Source organism: Rhinolophus sinicus, chromosome 13, assembly GCF_057876585.1.
Source record: "Rhinolophus sinicus isolate RSI-liver-muscle chromosome 13, RSI-T2T, whole genome shotgun sequence".
Classification (NCBI taxonomy): domain Eukaryota; kingdom Metazoa; phylum Chordata; class Mammalia; order Chiroptera; family Rhinolophidae; genus Rhinolophus; species Rhinolophus sinicus.
The window spans coordinates 21,821,517-21,842,530 of NC_142513.1; the positions used below are offsets into that span (position 1 = coordinate 21,821,517).

The window sequence follows — 21,014 nt, forward strand, 5'->3', positions numbered from 1 at the left end:
CTTGCAAGTGAATTTCTTTCCCTTTCTCTGTTTTCTGTCACATAGGCTAATTAAATTCCACAAATATTTATTAAGTGCCACAGCACCCGTCACTAGGAGCAGAAATAAAGGAAATGCAGTGGTTTCCTCAAGGATGTTTAAAAAAAAAAGGTGAAATAATTTAAAAGAACACTGTCAATGGGTGCATTTTCTTTGTATATAAATTATACCTCAACAAATATAACACTTAAAGATATGAATAAATATAATGCCCTGACAGGGATCTTTTTTAAAAGGTTAAAAATATTTTAAAATAAAAATTCCTGGATGGTGAGTCAGGGGGTGTGAGTTCAGTCCATGTCTGCCAGTGACCCAAAGGTTTACTCTCTTCCAGGTACCTCGGACTTGGACAAGTGCCCTATACACATTCTCAAAGCCCTTTGTACTTCTTGCCATCAGTTAATTTCACTCACATGAATTTCACATATGTATGTGTGCCTTCCTGACTAAACTCACTTCTCCCAGGCCAGGCACTGCATCTGGTTTTGTCACTGTGGTGTCCCAACACTTGTCATGCATGGCATCTGCCCCACAGTAGGCACTCAATATTATCTGTTGCATGAATTAAATAATGACTAAAGGGGAGGAGCTTGGCCTCTGGGTAGAAGACATTCTGTTCATACCCTTCCAGAAGGGATTTTTACGTTAAGGGTAGAAAAGAGCACCTGTCTGAGAAAGCCAGCCCGTCCTCCCCATAACTCCCTGACCCCAGGTTTCAAGGCATCCTCATCATACCCTCAAGGCTGGGCACAGGGGTAGGTGAAGCTCTAGACTTGGGGATCTGGTTCTAGATTGCAGTTTTCTCATCTGTCCAATGGAGATCAGGGTAATACTTACCTGGGGAATTCAAGGGGTCCTTGGGAAGAGAGCATAGGGTTAAAGCGTTTCAGGGGCTGCAGTGATTATCACTGTCCCAATAATCTTCCCTCATTGACCTGACCACCGCCCTCCCTGGCACTGTCACAGTACTTGCACTTCATTGAGCCACTTTCCTCCACTGCAGAGGTTCTCAAAGTGTGGTCCCTGGGAAGTTGTTGGAAACGCAAATTCTCGGGGCTCCACTTCAGGCCTTTCTAATCAGATACTCTGAGGGTGGGGCCCACCAATCGGCGTTGAAGCAATCTCCCCAGGAGATGCTGATGCAAACCCAAGTTGGAGACCTAGTGCTCCTAGCAGCAGGACATTCGGCCTGCTGCTGTTCAATTCTCTATCCCCAGGTATCTAGAAGGCATGCAATAGGTATCTGCTGAATGCATAATAATGATGATAATGATAGCAGCTAGCGATTCATTGAGGATCTCCTGTGTGTCAGGCTATGTTCTAAACGTTTTAGGATAAGCCACCCAGGAGTTCATTTTAAGGATAGTGAAACGGGCTCAGAAAAGCCAAGCTGCGCCCAGGAGTGGGCAGGCGGGAGAACCCATGGGGAGTCCGGCGTTTGACCACTGTGCTCCCCAGGGACTGGGCCCAGCGGCTGCGGTGTAGGCGGCTCCGCCAGGGCGCCCGGCCCCGCGCACAGGGGCCGGCATGTGTCCGGGTGTCGGCGAGGGAGCCCCGCCTTCATAGCCCGGACTCCGCGCGTGTCCGCGGCGACACGAGGGTGCCCCGCCCCACACTCTAGCCGGCCGTGGGAGGAGCGCAGCGACGGCTGGGCGGCCCGTGGCGAAAGTGCGGCTGCGGAAGCGCAGCGAGGCGGGCAGCGGCCGAGGAGGAAGCAGGGGGAGGTGGCAGGAGCTGCGGGGCCGGGAGGACGCCATGGGCCGCCTGCACTGCACGCAGGACCCGGTACCCGAGGCTGTGGGCGGCGACATGCAGCAGCTGAACCAGCTGGGCGCACAGGTGGGCTCGGAGGCTGCGGAGCCAGGGCCCGAGGTGGTGCCGGAAGGGCTGAGGCGGGTCCTGGAGGGTTAGGCCGAGGGCTGAGCAGCGTCCGGTACGCATTATGGCGTTAGGGGGATGCAGGGAGGGGCTGATGGAAATTAGGGTCTGCGGGAGAGTTTGGGGAGCCGAGGGGTGTCGGGAAGCCTAAGGGCAAGCTGAAGGGTCTCGGGGGTTTGGGGACCCAGAGGTGGGACTGGGGGACTTCCGGGAACGAGTAGAGTCTGACGGGTCTCAGAAGAGGGACAGAGGGGAGTTTTGACGAGGCTGAAGGGAGTTTGGGGAGCCAGGGAGGGACTGAGACGTGCAGTAGTAGGGAGGCCAAAGGGGTTTGGGGAGACGGAGGCGGGTCCTAGCATCCCGAGGGGATCGAGGGGAGCCTGGAGTGGGGGCAGGTAATGCGGGGGTCGGATGTGAGGGTCGGTAATAGCCAGGTTAGAGAGGGGCTCTGTGAACCTGAGGGCAGGGTCTGGGGCGATGCTAGTGATGACATCCACCCTCCCCTTTAGGGAAATACCTGGTAGTGCCCAAAGAAAGAAACCAAGTATACTCTACACACTGTAGGGCTTGGCTTTGATGATGGTGGAGCAGACAAAGCCGGTTTGTCCCATTTCAGGCCATGGGTGTCAACCTTGGAGGCTTCCTGTTCCTGTGCTGGTTGGGATACCCCTTTCATGCCACCAAAGCAGGCAAAATAAATAGATTTAAGTGACACTTCTCACCACCACTGCATAGGTGCATTTCTTTCCCTCCTGGTTGTCATTTCCCAGGAGGTGGGGGCCTTTGCTTTCATCTCCCACAACTTAAAACAGTAAGCCTCTCCCACAACTTACTGTTTTCTCATAAAGTAATGGTGACCGTAATTACAATGCCTGTCATGTTCTCAGGCTGCTGTGTCCAATAGAAATAAATTGCAAGCTATAAGTCTAATTTTCAATTTTCTAGCAGCCACATTTAAAAATGAAAAAGAAACAAGAAATTAATTTTTATGTTTTCTTTAATCCACTGTATCAAAATATCCTTTCAACTTGTAATCCGTATAAAAATATCAATGAGATATTTTACTTTTGGTACTAAGTTTACTGATTCTGGTGTGTATTTTACATTTATAGCGTATCTCAAATGAGACTAGCCCTTTTCAAGTGCTCGATAGTTGCATGTGGCTAGTGACCACGGTACAGGACAGCGCAGTTCTAAGTGCTTTTCTGTGTATTAACTCATTGAGTCCTTGCAACCACTCTACAAGGTAGTATTATTATTCGCATTTTGCAGATGAGGAATCTGAATCACAGATTCAGCTGGTTAAATACAAGTAGCTGTCATTTATTGAGTATGCACTATGTGCCAGGCATTATTTTAGGTGCTGCATGAGTAACAACCCTAAAACTTAGGTGCTATTTATTCCCATTTTACAGATAAGAAAAATGGTTCAGGGAACTAAATAGACCTGTTTAAAGTCAGACAGCCCGGAAGTGGTAGAGCCAGGAGGAATTCAGGACCGGATGTCTGACTTCAGATCCTAAGGAATTAAACACACTAGAATGGAGCTTTGTGGATGATCTCCTGACCCAGGTAGCTTAGCTTTTACTTCTTTATGTGTTGGCGTTTTCTGGAAGACTTCCATTTAGAGAATAAAAAGGGTATTACTGCAAAAAGCCTTTAAGCATATACCTGAAACTAATATAATATTGTGTGCCTACTATAATAATTGTAATAATAATAATAAAACCTTTAAGCTAGGATTGTATGATCCTTAATGTTACTTCCAACTTGGAAGTCATGGAAAATATAAACCACTTCGACATCAGAGTTTGACTCATTTTTTAATCTTGAAATATACTCTAAACCTTTACCTTTGTGTTTTGTTTTTATTTAAACTTTTATTTGTTTAAGTGTGTTTTTCCTGGACCCATCAGCTCCAAGTCAAGTAGTTGTTTCCATCTAGTTGTGAAGGGCACAGCTCACAGTGGCCTATGTGGGGATCGAACCCACAACCTTGTTGTTAAGAGCACCACGCTCTAACCAACTGAGCTAACCCGCCGCCCCTACCTTTGCTTTTAATACAGAAAGCTTTTTCCTGATAAGCAACTTACCAGAATCCTTTGGGCCATTTTCTCCCCTTTTGCTAGGTGATCAAACCTCCCCAAGTACCAACTCTATTAGCTGAATTTATTTTGAAGTCTGAGGCCCACGCCTCAAAGAGAAAAATAATCATTGTATTAATGTTGGCATCACCATTTATTGCTCATTCAGTGGATATTTATCTGACTGCCTACTATACACCAACTAGCCAGTAAATCCAGTAACATTTATAGTCTTAATGGATATGGCCTATCTGCTAGGGCAGATCAGAAAAATGGAAACAAGATGCAGTATTAAGTGTATCTGCATGTGCTATCTGATGTCCTAGGTAATGTGGAGCCTTGAAAATTGGTGAGATTAAAAAATAATCACTTTTAGAATGGTTATGAGAGAGGAAATTCAGAAAAATATAAAGAAGAAAAATAATGGTCTACAATCCTCTCACCTAACTATAAATGAAAGCAATACACACACATTCGAAAATTCAAACAGTATCCAAAGGTATAAAATTAAAACACCTATTTCTTCTGGTCCAGAAATCATCATTTTAATAGTTTCTTGTATATCTATAGGGAAAAAGAAAAGTCTGCATCTGCCATCATATTTAGGTATCCTTTAAAATTTTTTTTTACATAAATGAATCTACCATAATTTATTGAACCACTGCCCTGTTAATAGATACTTAAGTTATTTTCAGTGTTGTTTTTTTTTTTTAATGAACAGTGCTGTCAATGAACTGTTTTGTGTGAATGTGTCTGGGTTTACCTTTTTGAACATATCTGAAAGGTATACTTGCAATGGAATTACTAGGTCAAGGGGTATGATCATTTAAAAATTAGATACAGATTGCCAAATTGCCCTCCAGAAATGTCGCCCTAGTCTATCCTCTCATCAGCAGTACGTGAGCATATCTGTTTCCTTGTACTTTCACGAGCACTGATGTCATCGTACTTTTATTTTTGAAGATCTGATAAATGGAAAAATGGTATCTCCCTGTTTTACTGATTCGCATTTCTCTAGTCCGGAATGATCTTGAGCATCTTACGTTTACTAGTAAAAATGGTTAAGATTCTGATTTCACAAATAGTTGGGCAGGTGAGACAGCTATGCAAGTATAAAAGCAAAGAATGGGGGAAAGTGTGCAGGGAAGATTTTATTCAACAAATGCTTACTGTGCCCTTAACAATAATTAAGGTGCTGTGACCATACAGAGTCTTACAAGGAACCGTCTCTGCTAAGACTTGTTCCTGTTCCTTATCAAGATTGAAAATTCTAAGTGCCCCCAGGTGAGGTTCCAAGAGGGAAACTCAGAAATTCAGAATCTGAGTAGGTCCCTTTCATGATAGGAGTGGCCTAGTATCTTGGCCTGTGCTTTGAAGGACAAAGAAGATTTGGGAAAGTAGAGATAGGGATGGGGTTCTGTAACAAACTACTGACCAGATTAGCTTGAGGCCCCTCTAGAGAAGAGAGGTAGGGGGTGAGCTCTCACAAGGAGGTTAAGCCTGAATGCAAAGCTGGGGCCTGGAAATGCAAAAGCAGTTGGAGGGCTTCTTAGCTGCCCCATTATTTTAAAGGCCTTAGGTGGCATAGGAAATGCAGTTGGCCAAAGCTGGGACAGTTCCACAGATTTGCAGCAAAAAACAAACAGAAGGTGAAGAAATAAAACCTCACAAATAGTTTGAGGACACATTCTCAAGCCAGTCCTGACCACCTGTTCCTGTTTTTACTACTATGTAGAACCAGAAGTTAGGCCAGGCTAATACCCAATATCATAAATACTGCAGAAAGACAACGCCTGGATCAGCATTGGTTAAAATGTTTCCGGGGGATATTGGTGAAGTTTTGAGAAGGCAGACACTTCCATGCCGTTGGCTGGTGGGAGTGTAAATCTACACAACTTTTTTGCAACATTTTCTCAGAACTTAAAATGCATATATCCCTTGACCTAGGATACATTTTAAGAATTTATCTTATAGACGTATATGTCACAAAGAACTATATGGGAGGATATTCATTGCAGCATTGTTTATAATAACACCAACAAAATACACACTAATGTTGATCTCTAGGAGGATAAATTATGCTAACTATACAGTCCAATGCCCTGCAATTGTGACTTATATCTGCTCACTTGATTGATCTCTGTTAACAAATTGAGTTTAAAAAGGCAAGGTGCAGGAAGTGGGTTCAGTATAATCCCATTTGTATTTCAAAGAGATTAAATGAAGATAAAATGTTAGGAAAGCAACAGAGGTAGTCAGCAATAACTGCCTGTGGGGAGTGGGACTGAGGTGGGGGGGCCAGGGGAGAGAGAGACATTTTATTTTATAATCTCTTATGCTGGTTGCATTTTTTCAAAACCTTGCACTTATGTTAGTTTTATATTTTTAAAGACTAGTTTTAAAACAATACATTTTAGAATAATGTGCCAGGGGGTTGTATGGAGTTTAGTGGGTCATAGCAAAAGGGATGGGTGTGTTTGACAGTCATATTACATGTACAACTTTGGGGACTTTGAGCTAAAGTATCTGCATGTCATTTTTTTTTTTAATGTATTGCTTCAGAAAGGTGGATCAAATGATATAGTGACTCAATGGCCATGGTAATTGCTACCATTTGTTTAGCCTCTAGCCTGGCACTATGCTAGAGGCTTTGCATACCCCACCTTTAGTATGTTCTGGATGCTATGTATTATTACTTTTATTTACCCTATGGGGACTGAGACACAGAGAGGCGAAGTGACCTCCCCAAGGTGACTTGGGTGGTTAGTAGCAAAACACTGTTCACATCTGGGTGTTTTAAGCTCTTAAGTCCTGGCTCTCCCCACTGTGCCACACACTATCCATTGGGAGGAAACGTGGGAAAGTAATGATACAAGTCTCAATCTGCTTGGGCTGCCATAACAAAACACCCCTGATTGGGCTGCTTTAACAACAGAAATTTATTTCTCACAGTGCTGGAGGCTGGTAAATCCAGATCAAGGTGCCAACAGGTTTACTTCCTGGTGAGAGCTCTCTTCCTGGCTTGCAGTTGGCTACCTTCTCATGTGTCTCACACGACATGTGTCTCAGAGCAGAAGCTCTGGTGGGGTCTTTTCCAGGGCACCAGTCCTATGGGATTAGGGTGCTATCTTTATGACCTCATTTAACCTTTGTTACTTCCGCATAGGCTCTATCCCTAAATACAGTAATGAATTCAAAATACAAATTTTGGGGGACACAAACATCCAGTCCATAACAATACAATATCAGAAAAGAGAAGACACACAAAATACACAAAAGAATAAGAGACTGTCCTAATACAATGTATAATAAAGTGTTAAACTTGACTACAACTGGGAGTGCCAAAAAAAATGTATACAAGTGGACACTTTGGTCAACGTTGCTCAAGCAGTAGTTCACCGTAATCAGAAGTGTCTGGATGCCGATGGTAACCACTTTGAGCACCTCTTGTGATTGCAGAAGTCAAACGTGACTTGTATTCATCTTTCGTTTTCGTATATATTGAGTATTACAATTTTAATACAGTGTTCCTTTCTTAAAATGTGTATACATTTTTTTGGCACCCTCTATATATCTCCCAAGTATCCCATTAAAACATCCAAGTTTTCCAGAAAATATAGTAACACAGATACATTGACACTGGTGGTGGATATTATGAATATTTGTAACTTTAAGATGATCAAAACAGGTGTGAACACCTGTGTTTTATTCTTTTCTTAAGGGTCTATAGTTGGATGGGACGTAGGAACACTGAGAAGGAGTAGAATTTCACTGATGTTCTGTGTTATTTTCTTCACAGCAGTTCTCAGCCCTGACAGAAGTGCTTTTCCACTTCCTCACTGAGCCAAAAGAGGTAAAGTATTTTGTGATAAGGAGAGTTCCCCAGTGTGAGTCCTCAGTCCTGAGATGCTTAAAAAGTGAAGACCTGGTGTGTGCTGTTCCCTCTCTGCAGGTGGAAAGGTTTCTGGCTCAGCTGTCTGAATTTGCCACCACCAATCAGATGAGTCTTGGTCCCCTCAGAAGCATTGTGAAAAGCCTCCTCCTGGTTCCAAATGGTGAGTAGCCTCCCTCAGCAGCCAAGGTCAGAGACATTAGTTAAACATTCCCTCAGTCCACAGAGTCGACAGGCGTGCTCTGGGCACTGAGCCAGAGCTTTCAGTAGTGAACCAGACGTAGGCGGGACTCCCAGTCTAGGGAGGAAGCCAGGTAAACAGATAACCCCAGTAGAGTGTAATAGATGTGCAGTTCAAAGTGCAGCCTGCATCCCGGCTGCAGTCTCCAAATTGTTATCTGGTCTTCCACGAAAAGCACAGAAATAGAGAGTAAGCATTTAGAAACTTTTATAGCAATTTGACAGTCTCTTGAACCTAATCATTTTTTTTTTAAATGGGGCTTGGGGTGGCTGGGTTAGCTCAGTTGGTTCGAGTGTGGTGGTGCCGGTGGAACCAAGGTTGCCGGTTCGATCCCTGCATGGGCCACTGTGAGCTGCACCCGACTTAAAAAAAAAAAAATGGGGCTTGTATTTTTTTTAATGTGATTAAAATATACGTAACATAAACTTTATTATTGTAACCATTTGGGGCTGGTAGTTTGTATGTGTTTTTTCACTTCCTGTTTCTAGGAATTAATTTTCATTGTATTTTACAAAAATATTGGTCCATGATGGATTGCAAATTAAAAAGATTAGTCTTTCACCACAGACGGTTGGAGAAACGGAGTTTGCCTAGAGCAGTCAGGAACTTTCTAGCAAGGGGGGATGTGATCACAAAGGTTGAGATGTAGGGATGTCCGTCATAGCACTGTTTATGATAGAGAAAAATTAGAAACAATCAAATTGCGAGGCAGCTAGAGATTGGTGTAAAGAACCTTGGTCCATTTTCACCAGGGGACATCCTGGTGGTCAAGAATTCACAGTTCTGAGTTAGATGGACCTGGGTGTGAATCCCAGTCTGTCACTTGATAAGTAGTGTGATTTTGGCCAGGTACCCATCTCTCCCAACCTCTATCCACAACCCCTCCTTAGCAGTCCCCCACCCCCATCTCAGCTTTTGTGTGTGGTGTGTGTTGGGGGGGCTTGTTTTGAAGATTAATTGAGATAATGTAAATAAAATGCCTAGCACAGTATCTCAGTAAAAGATTGCTCTTATTTTCCAAATTATGTAGTAATTTTAAAAGATGCTGTTGAAGAAAATGTAATGATACAGAAAACCTTTCGCAATATATTGTTTAATAAATAAAAATAGTAATTTACAAAACTTTCTGCCACAGTCCTGTTTTTGTAAAAAAAAGAAAAAAGAAGAAAGAATGTTAACTGTGGCTATATCTGGGTGGTAGGCCTGCAGGCTGTTTTAATTTGTTTATTTTTGTCTATGTATTGGCTAAAAGTTGCTATAGAATTAATGTGGCAGTTTAATTAAAACTTCATTTTATTTAAAGAGAGAAGTGACATTTGAGCCCAGTCTTAAAGAATGAATAAATGTCGACCAGGCTGAGAGGAGATAAAACAGCGTCCCTGATGTGTACACTTTGAAAATCCATGATAAGCTCATCTTCCCAAGATTTCAACCCAACTGTGCACTAAAAGTTGGGGGCTTAATTTGTTTGTTCCTGTCCGGTGCCTTCCCGTATCCTAGTACAGATCCTGCGCTTGGCTCTGTCCTGTGCTCCAGAGGCTCTGGGGGTTTGAATCAGAAGATCCCTGAGGTTTCCATCTGTGAAATTTTATGGTCCTGTTTCTGTGATTCTTGCATTCTTTGCCCTCATGGCAAGTTAAAGGCATGTGAACTACCAGGCTGGATGGGAACGTGCAGTCTTTTTAACATAGGAATAAATTTTCATCGCAGACTTAACACCATGCAGAGCTATGGCGAGTCAAAGGTGGAAATTCCCTTTCACTGTCATCCCACTCTTGTCTCTAGAGATAATCACAATAAGTGTGGTCCTTTTGTATTTTTTACATACACTGGCAGACATTCACATGTACATTCATGTAGTTTTCTTTTTCATCAATGGTCGTAAACCACAGAATTGCTCTGTAGCTTGCATTTTTTCATCCCTGGTACATCATGGAGACCTCGTGACATCAGCTTTATTCTTCTGATGACTACAGTGTACCTTGGACTGAAAGTATCTTCTTTCAGTTAATCCATTTCCCATTGCTGGCCATCTCGGTTCTACTGTTTCACTCTTAGAAACAATGCCCCAGTGAACATCCGTAGGACAGTTGTGTACTCACCATATGTGAGCATTTCTGTAGGCTAGGTGCCCAGAGTGCAGAAGCAGCAGTCTTTATCCTCATGGTCTAGCCTATACCTGTGGGAATGGGTTTGTCTGCAGGTGGAGACCTGTCTTCCCAACAGCGTTGTGGACACTGATTTTCAGGAGACCTCTGTCTGGTGTCCTGGCCACCATTCTTTCCTGTCTTTCTCATCTCTGCTCCCCACCCCACTCCATCTTGTCAGACCGCCTTTAGCCCTTCCCAACCCCTGGGCCCCAGCCCCTGTGCTGCCTCTTTCTGAAAGCCTTCCTAAACCACTTCAGTCCACAGGGGCCCTCCTTCTTCTCAGCAACCAAGATACGATTGTTTTTATCTGCAGCTCTCATTTTGAACCATAATCATTTACTTCTCTATTGTTTATACTGCTTGTATTTGTCTTATCTCGTGGCTCTAGTAGATAGCTAGTTCCTTGAAGTCAGGGGTGGGTTTTCTACCACATTCTGAAGCCAGGATTACGAGTAAACTGATGCCATAGAGCAAGTGCTTAGTACATGCCGGGTGAGGTGAACTGAGTTTGGGAGATCCTGTGACCCTCCCAGGGAATGTCGGGTGTACATTTTCCAAGCAGGATTGATTATCAGTGTCTATAGAAGGTCATTTTCCATAGATTCAGAGAACACGGAGGAACTCATAGCATGCCAATCCAGACATGGCCTTTGCAGATTCACTGGATTTGAATGTTGGTCACATCACCTAATGTACTCAGTTGACCTTGGACAACCAGCCTCTTGGAGCCTCAATTTCTTATCTGAAAGATGGAGGAATAAGAGCAGTTTATGGTGGTGACATTAGGAATAAATGAGTTAATATATGTAAAACACTTAAGACGGTGCTTGCTAAACTTACTTTATTTGTTGATAATTTAGTTAGTTTCAGTCCCAAGCCTCCATATCAAATCATGAGCATTTGAATTCACCTCTTCACTATTTAATGCCCCAAAGCTTTTCAAGCTTTTCAAGTTCTAGAACTAAAGTCTCAGGTTCACTGTACTTCTCAGTTAACTCTCAACAGTTTCTGTTTATTTTACTGTTTGTTTTGTTTTGTTGTTGTTTTTTTTCCTCATGCAATCTGACTTTTCTCTTCCTGCAGAGTGAGTTTTCCTGCTTGAATTCTCCATTTCTTCTAGAGCGTCTCCTAAGCATCTGACATTGTAGCTTGTAAATCTCTGGGGACTCTTCCTCATCCCTTGGCCTGGTGTGTCATTTTCCTTCCAGTCCCAGAGGCTGCTTGTCCCAGAGCAAGTTCTTGGCCCTTCAGGCCTCGTTGCAGCAGTAACATCTCCACCTCTGTTCTCCAGTTCTGATTCCAGTTTGCCCTGGAGTACACTTCTACAGTACAGCTTGGAACTTGCTGCTCCTCTCAACTATTTACTTTGCATAATGAAGTCTGTAGTCCTTAATTTAGCATTGAAGGCCTTTCCCAATCGAATCTGAAATGTAAGACCCTCCCTCATCTTCTTCCACATTCCTCATCCTGGTCCTGCCTCATCGCAGAAGCATAGCTTATAGGCTGAAGGGGCCTCAAGAACCCTCCAGATCAGTCTTGGAGATTCGCACACATTAACATATCTCATCTCTGAAAAATCCTGCAGTAAAGAAACCTGCTTAACCAGTATCTGTGAAACAGTTAATCATGGAACCTGTGGTTGTTGTTTTTTTCCCTTTTTTTTTTTTTTTTTTTTTTTTTTTGCAGAGAGTCAGGTAAAAGCTTTGTAAAGTGCTGATCTAGTCTAATCTTGGTCTTGCAGATAAAGAAATAGAGTCCTAACAGAAGGGAAGTGACTTGCTTTAGATCTTACAGTGGAAAAGCCAGTGCTAGAACTTCCCTTGATTGGCTTAAAGCCCAATGGATTTTTTTTTTTTTTTTTTTTTTTATGATTTTCTTTTACTATTTAGTATGTAATTCTTAAAAACACCTGACTTCAATCATTATCAACACATGGCCAAATTGTTTCATCTATACGCCATCCGCTTCTCATTGCTTTCCAAACTGGATTATTTTAAAGCAAGTCTAAATCTCTCAGACATCATATCACGATGAATGAATTCCTAAATACCTGGTTATGTATCGCTAAAAAATAAAGACTTTTTCAAACCCTTATCAAAGTACAATGCCATTGTCATATCTAAAATTAAAATATGCAGTCAGTGTTCAGATTTCCCCCTCATTTCATGCATTTTGTTTGTGTATAGTTGGCCCTCACATTGCATTTGGTTGCTGGGTGGCTCTTGTATGCTTACTTGTCACTATGGCTACTTAACAGCCTTGAGACCTTGAGCCAAGTCACTTAACCTCTTTTAGGGAGAAAGCAGATCTAATACCATGTTCCACCGAAAATAAGACTGGGTTTTATATTAAGTTTTGCTCCAAAAGACGCGTTAGGACTTATATTCAGGGGATGTCATCCTGAAAAATCATGCTAGGGCTTATTTTCCGGTTAGGTCTTATTTTCGGGGAAACATGGTATTAGTAGCTCATACACTGTTATAAGGACGGAGAAAGAAAATAAATGTGAAGTGCTCATTTCACTAATTGGTAGCTGTGCCACTGCTAATATGATTGTCATTATCATTATGAGTTGTCTCCTGGACAAGATTACAGATAACTTGACTGTAGGGTCACTTTGTAAGCCTGGTTTTATTTTAATGCTTAGCAAGATGTCTGGTCCTTGTGGGTGCTCACAAACTGATTTTTAAGAAAAAAGTTTTTTAAGAAAAAATGATGGACTTTATAAACCATCCCAGATGGTTATCTGTGTTTAAAGAAGCACATTCTCAAATTTCACCAAATGACATGTTCTGGTGACTCCAGCCCTGGAGTTTACAGTTTTCTGTCTGGTATGTGCTTAGGACAAAGGACTCACCAAAGGAAAATGTAAAAAGGAAGTTAAGAGCTATAGGCAACAATACTGGATTATAAATTTCAAAATTGCTAAGAGACTAGATGTTAAATGTTCTCTTCACAAAAAAGAAATCATAGTTATGTGCCATAGAGGCATTAGCTGACATTATAGAGGTAATCATATCGCAATATATAAATGTATTAAATCAATACCTTAAATTTCCACAATGTTACATGTCAATTATATCTCAATAAAAATAAATGGATGGATGGGTGTGTGGGTGGATGGATGGAAGGAAGGAAGAAAGGGAGGGATTAAGGGCTTGAGGCTGAGCATGATGCAAATATATTTTTTAAGGAAGGAAGGAGGGTGAGGGAGAGGAGGGAAGGAGTTAGTTAAGGGCTTGGGGCCTAGCATGATGCAGATATATTTTTAAGTATGGCTCCTGCCTATGGTAACAGCAAGATGGAGAGTTTGCGTTTTGATCCCTGTGGTTGGGAGCCTTTGTTGTCAGTCACTGTCGGGGCATTGCCTGGTATTGGTTCCCTGGGACAGCATCTCAGAATGACCTGATATAGAAAAAGCTTGGGTTTGGGGACCCTCTGGCCTATAAGCTCCTTGTCTTTGCCACTTGCCAGCTGTTGTGGCCCTGGGCAATTTATTTAACTTTTTTTTTTTTTTTAAGTAACATTTACTTTTTTAATTATAGAAAAGTACAAGGACGCACAATGGGTCACAATTTTACCATCGTCACATGAAAAAAACCCCTAGATGCAGCTAGGAAATTTTTAAATGACAGAAAGGAAGAAAAGTCCCACCCAGTCCCTTTCTCCACAGATATCCACTCTTAAGTTGTCTGTGGATATGTTCAGAAAAAAAATGTATCTTACATCTGCAAACTTAGCTATTGGATGAGGATATAATTAAAGCTATAAATAAGGATATATATGTGTGTGTGTGTATATATGTATATATACTCATGCACACACATAGTATTCACATACACACATATATAGTATACTCTCTTTATTACGCAAAAAGGGTCATAATCCTGTGCAGACTGTTCCTTTTCTTCATTTAATTATATTTTCAAATTGGCACATTGAGAGCTACCTCACTTTTTTTTTTTTTTTTTTTTTAAGGAGGGCACAGCTCACCGTGGCTCATGCAGGGATCGAACCGGCAACCTTGGTGTTTATTTAATTTTGTTTGTTGGGGAATATTGGGGAACTGTTTGTCTAGGACCCATCAGCTCCGAGTCAAGTCTTTTTTTTTTTTTTTCAATCTAATTGTGGGGTCATTTTCAATCTAGTTGTGGAGGGCGCAGCTTAGCTCCAAGTCAAGCTATTGTTTTTCATTCTAGTTGTTGTGAAGGGCGCAGCTCACTGGCCCATGTGGGAATCAAACCGGCGACCTGGGTGTTATGAGCACCACGCTCTAACCAACTGAGCTAACTGGTCACCCCAACCTCATTCTTTTTAAAGACTGCTAACATTCCATTGTACGGATTCTTTCAGCATGTTTTTATTGAGTGCCAACCAATAAACAGAGCCAGACACTTTTCTAGGAGCTTGAGGCACAGCAGTGTGCAAAACAGACCAAATCCTTTCTCGCATAGAACTGATATTCTACTAGTGGAAAAATTGGCAATGGGTATATAATATAAAGTTGGGTAGTTATAAATGCAGGCAGAAAAGAAGCAGGGTAAGGGGGCAAGCGAAGAGCAGCGCCACTTGAAATAGAGTCATCAGGGAGCCTTGCAGAGGTGAGATTCAAGCAGAGGCCGAAATGAAGGAATGAGCTGTGCTCCAATTTGAGGAAGAGTGTTCCCAGCAGAGGGAACTGCAAGAGCAAGTGCCCGGCGGTAGGAATCTGCCTGGGATATTATAGGGAAAGCTGAGTAAGCAAGGGAAAGAGCTTAGGGGTTGTGGAGGAGGCCAGATCGTGCAGGGCATTGTAAGCTTTGGATTTTATTGTAAGTACGACCAGACCTAGCAGAGGGTTTTGAACAGAGGAGAGACATGGTCTGACTTAAGTTTTAACAAAATCACCTTGACATCCAGGCTGTTGTGTGGATGCACCGAAAGCAGCCCACTGTCCCTAACTTGAATCTCTACTGACATTGCTAAAGAACTTCCCGCATATATCTCAGTGTATTTTGGGGGCATAGCTGTTGTGCGAATTCTTGGCAATTGTTGACTATGTGCCTTTTCCAAATATTCTCCCCCAAAAGTTTGATCTTTAGTTTACTGGTAAATTAAAGGTTTCAATAATCCCATTTCAAAGTACTTTGGGATCACCAAGCAAAATGTTGGGTTTGAACTGGGGATACACAAAGGAGCAGTACGTGTGATAGTTATGAGTTAATTGGACTGGCTAGGAAGTGGCCTCCTTCTTGAAGCGCCTTTATGGCCAAGGTTTCCTGGGGTCTTGCCTTTTTTATTTCCCTGTGGCTTCCTTGCTCCGTCTGATTTTGGAGATAAAAGATTTCCTCCCTTTGTTTACGTGGTTTATTTTACAGGGGACAACAGCCTTTAGGATTGTTTTTCTGGAGTAAGATGGGGGTGGAGACTTGGGTTTAGGGTATTACTTCTGGGCTCTCCCTGGATATGTGGTAGATGTCTTCCTACTCTTTAATTAGTCATCTTCTGGAAGACTAAGAAGTGGAAAATTTGAAAGCGGTTGCCAAATTGTGACTCGTGCAGTAGCCTGCAGGTTAGACATTGGGAAGCCCAGATCGCTGGCAACACTTGGTTTTCAGGAATTGGAGCTGTAGGCAGAACAAAGCAGCCCCCACAGGTGTGTGTTCCAGGGCTGAGAGGAAGGTTTGATGGTCCCCGTGGAAGCAACATGTGAATTGTAAGAGGCCAAACTGTTTAGACCATCTGGATGTACCTCATGAAAGCTGATTTTCTAGGGCAGTGCTGTCCAGTAGAACTTTCTATGTAGATGGAATTGGTCTATATAATCTGCATTGTTCAGACTGTGGCCACTGGGCCCACATGGCTATGGAGCACTTGAAATAGCTAGTGCAAATGAGGAACTGAATTCAGAATTTTATTTAATTTTAATAAATTTAAGTAACCACATATGTTTAGTGGTTATGTATTACACAGTGCAGTTGTAGACTGTTGCACCTCTGCCCAGCCTGACATTGAGCTTCCCCTACTTTGCTCCAGGAATCTGTGGCCTTATTCTTTCCTCAGATCAAGTACTCCCATCCTCAAGTCCACAAAGCCTTTTCTTCTGTTTGCAGGTGTGTGTGTGTGTATGTGTGTTGTGTTGTACGACAAATGAAATGGGCTTGTCTTGTTCTCCACTTGTCTCAGACGTGCCTTTCCTCCCCGGCTAGACTGAGATCCTCACAGAACTAGCTCAGTTTCTGCGTATTCCTTTTGTCATCTGTGTCGTATAGATTGTGCCCATTAAATACTTACTGCCAACAGATTAATTGATTTGCCCTTTTTAACTGATTTCTCCCGTTTCCCAGGTGCCTTGAAGAAGAGTCTCACAGCCGAGCAGGTCCAGGCTGATTTCATAACTCTGGGTAGGTCATCGCCAAGGTTGCTCAGGGTGACAGGCCTTGAGACTCTTTATTATATTAATGTCTCCTTATGTTCTCTTATAGGTCTTAGTGAAGAGAAAGCCACTTACTTTTCTGAAAAGGTATCATAATTCCTCTTAACCAAGGTTAATTAAGATCGCTTGCTTTTATTTCATGAAAAGAAACAAATGGAATTTGCTGATTAAGGAAAAACCGTCAATCATTATGTGTCACTTCCACAGCTTAATGTTTTTCATTTGGGTTCATGCAAATGACACACATCCAGCTTTTAAGCAGCACTATTTAGTGCATCTCTAATTTTTGTGCATTTTTTTAGTGCATCCTTCTGATTTGACTAATATGAATGCCATACAGTTCTTCCAACCTGGATTAAATCTTGGAATGAAAGAAAACATTTATCTTGTTTTCTGCACCTCTATTTGCCTCCATCCCCCTATCTGTGCATATAGGCCCAGCCCTTGGTTTTGCATTCTTCCCGCTGTCTGTATAAATAACGAAACATTGCTGTGTTGGGGGTGGAATGAGGAGGGGGGATTCTCCCATAGTTATGACTTTGGCTTTTTGCTTTTGTTCCAGTGGAAGCAGAATGCCCCTACCCTTGCTCGATGGGCCATAGGTCAGACTCTGATGATTAACCAGCTTATAGATATGGAGTGGAAATTTGGAGGTAATTAGAGCCAGTCTCGGGTCCTCTGGGTGATGTTGCGTTGGGCTGTAGAGGCTTTTAGATAACTTCAATGGGAAAGAGGTGTCCTTGGTCCTCAAAGACTGTTGGGGCCAGCAGCTGCTTCTGTGTTGCTATCCACATTCGGCAGCTGTTTCTATCCATGGCTCTCGCAATAAGTTGACTGCTGGAAAAGCACATTTTGCTGTCCTTATTCTCACCCCTACATGGCTTCTGCTGCATAACCTGCACAATTGGGGTCTTCAGAGTGTGTCCACAACCGGCCACTTACTAGTTTTCTGTTTTGTGTCATAGTGACATCTGGGAGCAGCGAACTGGAAAAAGTGGGAAGTATTTTTTTACAAGTAAGTCTTCTCCTGATCCTTGAAAATGAGTAGATTTTTTTGACTTGGTAAAAATTATTAAGTCAACATTGGGTTTCTTTAAATATCCATTTTAATGGATGTTCCACTGAATAAAGCTCAAGAGCATTGTGGTCAGCTAAAGGCATGGTCACTAACATGCTTATTTTCAGATCAACAGGATCTAGGTATTCTTAAAAGTTTGATCGTTCCTGTAATCATGGGAATTGTTAGAAGTTTTGGTGGTGGACAGTCCAGACTGCTCTTGTGTAACTGTCAGGTTAGAAACTGGATGCTTTGATGTTTAAGTGAAAGTTCAGGTTTCAAGAATTTCTTTGCCCAGTTGTCATTTTAATTTAAAATTTTTATTTCTTTTTTTAAAAATCAGTTAAAGTTGGTGGTTAAGAAAGGAAATCAAACTGAAAATTTGTACATAGGTGAGTCCAAATTCCCATTTGAAACTTTTCACTTTTTCTATGTTCTCTTCACTCAGTGGGCGCCTGTAGCCCACCGCAAATCATTTCTTCCAGAAAAAAGTCATTACTGAGCTGTGTTATAACCACTGCCTTTCCTCTCATAAAAGATGGTACAAGGATCATTAATAAGCCGTTGGCAGGTTGGAGACCCCACAGTTGAAGAGCCTTTTTGAAAAAGGGAAAATGCGGGGCGGGGGGAGTTGGGGGGAAAGAATGGCAAAGATTGAAGAGCAAGATGCTCCTGCTGTAGATGTCACCTTGAAATCCTGAGTAATGCCCTTTCATCTCTCTGCTGTGGAGTTAGGCCATTTTAAGTGCCCCTCCCCACCTTTTTTATCAAGCCGAGAACTTTCCCATATTCAAGGCTGTCAGTTTTTTTTTATTATTATTATGATCAATTACCCATCAAGAGCTGCTTGGATGTTGTAAGCCAAGAAAGAAAAAAAGAAAAAAAAAATGTCTCTGGGTGGAAATTAATTTTCTTGGATGATTCTGTGGAGTTGGCAACATTTACCTGAAGCGGAATTTTCTCTCCCCAGAATTAACCTTGCCTCAGTTCTACAGCTTCCTGCACGAGATGGAGCGAGTCAGAACCAGCATGGAGTGTTTGAGCTGATTTCCGTCGCTCTGCATCTCCACCTTCCCCTCTTCCCTGCCTCCTCTTCACTGGGTCACTGCTCTGAGGGGCACCTCACTCAGGCCGGTGGGGCACTGATTTGGCCCTGCTTGCCTCTTGGGAGCCCAGGTGCAAAGGTTTCTGAAAAACAACAGGATTAAGTACTTAAGAGCCCTACGCCATTACCTGTAAACTCTTTGTTAAGGGAACCTCCACTACCTGTCTCCCAGGACACTTGTTAGATATTCAAACAGACTATTGCCTCTCAGATTCAGGGAGGAAATAAGCTAAGTCACCCCCCCCCCCCATTCAAAGTTCCAGAGTAAATACGCGCTGATCACCTTCCCCCACAGAAAGCTAGGGCTTGTTTATGGCTGGGGAAGAGGCGGACTCTATGAATGACACACGTGGGGAGTCCACAACAGATTATCTATAGTCTATGGTCGCGACTAGCATTGCTAATCAGTTCTTAATGGGGCATCTATGTATAAATACATGCATGGCCTACTCTGAAAAGAACCAAGGCTAAACTCTCCCTTCATTTCCGGTTTTGCCCTGTTGTGTTATAATGAGGCGGGCCTTTGATGCTGTTTTCGCCTGTTTTGATTCAAGCTGACCACCTCTGTGGGTTAGATGGTGAATAAAAAATGGATCTGAAGAAAAGGTCTGCATCCAGTTGTCTTTATGAAAGAGTCATCTGCCTTTCAGCGAGCCAATGCTCTGATCTTCAAAAATTATCTCCCTGGTTTTGATGAAGGCTCTGTGTGTCTTCAGTGAAATTAGCTGTGGCTGAAAGTTGGAATTTGTAATTAAGGGAAGCTCAGGTTAAAAACATGAAAAGCCGAGCATCTCAGTCCTTTGCTTTCAGATGACCTTAGCGTCCACCCTAGCACGCGACTTCTCCTACCTCTTCCTGCTACCTCAGAAAGTTTTAAAATTTTTAAATAGGTTCAAAAGATACAGTGTTAAGTAATTCCTTCTCATCCCCATTTCTCAGTTACCTAGTTATCCTCCCCAAGGCAACCACTGTTACTACCGTGTTTCCCCGAAAATAAGACCTAGCCAGACAGTCAGCTCTAAGACCCTGTTTTATTTTACTATGATATAAGACCGGGTATAATATAATATAATATAACATATAATAATAATATAATATTGGGTCTTATGTCATATAAGACCCAGTCTTATATTAATTTTTGCTCCAAAAGACACATTAGAGCTGCTGGTCCGGCTAGGTCTTATGTTCAGGAAACACGGTCGTTTATTCTGTGTTCTTCTGGAGATATTTCACATGCATACACATAGAGTTTGACTTTTTTCCCCACACGAATGGTAGTGTGCTGCACACATAGTGTCCTGCACCTTGCGTTTCCTACTTAACTCGGACATCATTCCACATCAGATCAGAGAGAGCAGCTTCATTCTTTGTAACACATGTACCATGTTTCTTCCAATGAATGATTTATTTAGCCGGTTTCCTACTGATAGGTGTTTCAGTTGTTTCTATTCTTTTTCTCTTTAAAAGCAGTGCTGCAACTGAATATTTTTGTATGTATGTCATTTTGCATGCATGGAAGTACATTTATAAGGTAAATGTATGGATGTGGAATAGTTGGATCAAAGAATATATGCATTTATCAAAGAATATTAAAAAATAAATAGGTCCCTCTGCCCTGTTTCCCATTCACTCAGGTCCCATACTATTAGTTTCTTAGGTACCTTTCCAGGGGTTTTTCCCCCCACATATAAACAGTAGGAATTAAAATTTTTACTCTTGGGGTGGCCAGTTAGCTCAGTCGGTTAGAGCGTGGTGCTTGTAACTCCAAGGTTGCTGGTTCGATCCCTGCATGGGCCACTGTGAGCTGTGCCCTCCTTAAAAAAAAAAAAAAAAATCTAAAAAAAAAATATATATATATATATTTTTACTCTTTTTAGTTGTTGTTTACACAGATAATTATACACGCTACACATAATATATCTTGGAAATCTTTCCATATCAGTATATAGAATCTGCATCCCTTTCTGTGGCTGCAGCATATTCAGATATGTGGATAGGTCATAACCAGCATTGCAATTTTGATAAATAATGCCGGTATTAGGGTTCTCCAGAGAACAGAACAAACACGGTGTGTGCGCGCGCATGCATGCATGCATGTGGAGAAAGAGATTTATTTTAAAACACATTTTTTGCCGGAAACGAGTAAACTCGTC

The 21,014-nt window shown here is 42.2% G+C and overlaps 1 protein-coding gene and 2 non-coding genes across 5 annotated transcripts; 2 read left to right on the forward strand and 1 right to left on the reverse strand.

Moving 5' to 3' along the window:
• The first annotated feature begins 1,483 nt into the window (after positions 1-1,483).
• COMMD7 (COMM domain containing 7) lies at positions 1,484-19,466 on the forward strand. Of its 3 annotated transcripts, none has more exons than XM_019748520.3 (9): positions 1,484-1,878; positions 7,801-7,854; positions 7,954-8,056; positions 16,611-16,667; positions 16,749-16,786; positions 17,262-17,352; positions 17,665-17,714; positions 18,100-18,148; positions 18,727-19,466. In XM_019748520.3, the coding sequence occupies exons 1-9, from the start codon at positions 1,795-1,797 to the stop codon at positions 18,801-18,803; spliced, it is 603 nt and encodes a 200-aa protein (XP_019604079.2). In that variant the 5' UTR covers positions 1,484-1,794; the 3' UTR covers positions 18,804-19,466. The 3 variants fall into 3 exon arrangements, with proteins under 3 accessions (XP_019604079.2, XP_019604081.2, XP_019604080.2); XM_019748521.3 differs by having other exon boundaries at positions 1,697-1,878; positions 7,804-7,854; positions 18,727-18,938; XM_019748522.3 differs by lacking the exon at positions 18,100-18,148 and having other exon boundaries at positions 1,691-1,878.
• On the reverse strand, positions 3,885-3,958 carry TRNAK-CUU (transfer RNA lysine (anticodon CUU)). The gene has a single exon. It is a non-coding gene; the product is annotated as a tRNA-Lys (tRNA).
• Positions 19,467-20,584: 1,118 nt separating the features above from the next.
• On the forward strand, positions 20,585-20,658 carry TRNAT-UGU (transfer RNA threonine (anticodon UGU)). The gene has a single exon. It is a non-coding gene; the product is annotated as a tRNA-Thr (tRNA).
• The last annotated feature ends 356 nt before the right edge of the window (positions 20,659-21,014 follow it).

Excerpts from the sequence above, each read along its gene's own strand:
- COMMD7 (XM_019748520.3), top strand. The coding sequence starts at position 1,795 with ATGGGCCGCCTGCACTGCACGCAGGACCCGGTACCCGAGGCTGTGGGC. Across the intron at positions 16,787-17,261 it reads CCACTTACTTTTCTGAAAAG|TGGAAGCAGAATGCCCCTAC; the intron begins GTATCATAATTC and ends CTTTTGTTCCAG. Across the intron at positions 18,149-18,726 it reads AACTGAAAATTTGTACATAG|AATTAACCTTGCCTCAGTTC; the intron begins GTGAGTCCAAAT and ends TTCTCTCCCCAG.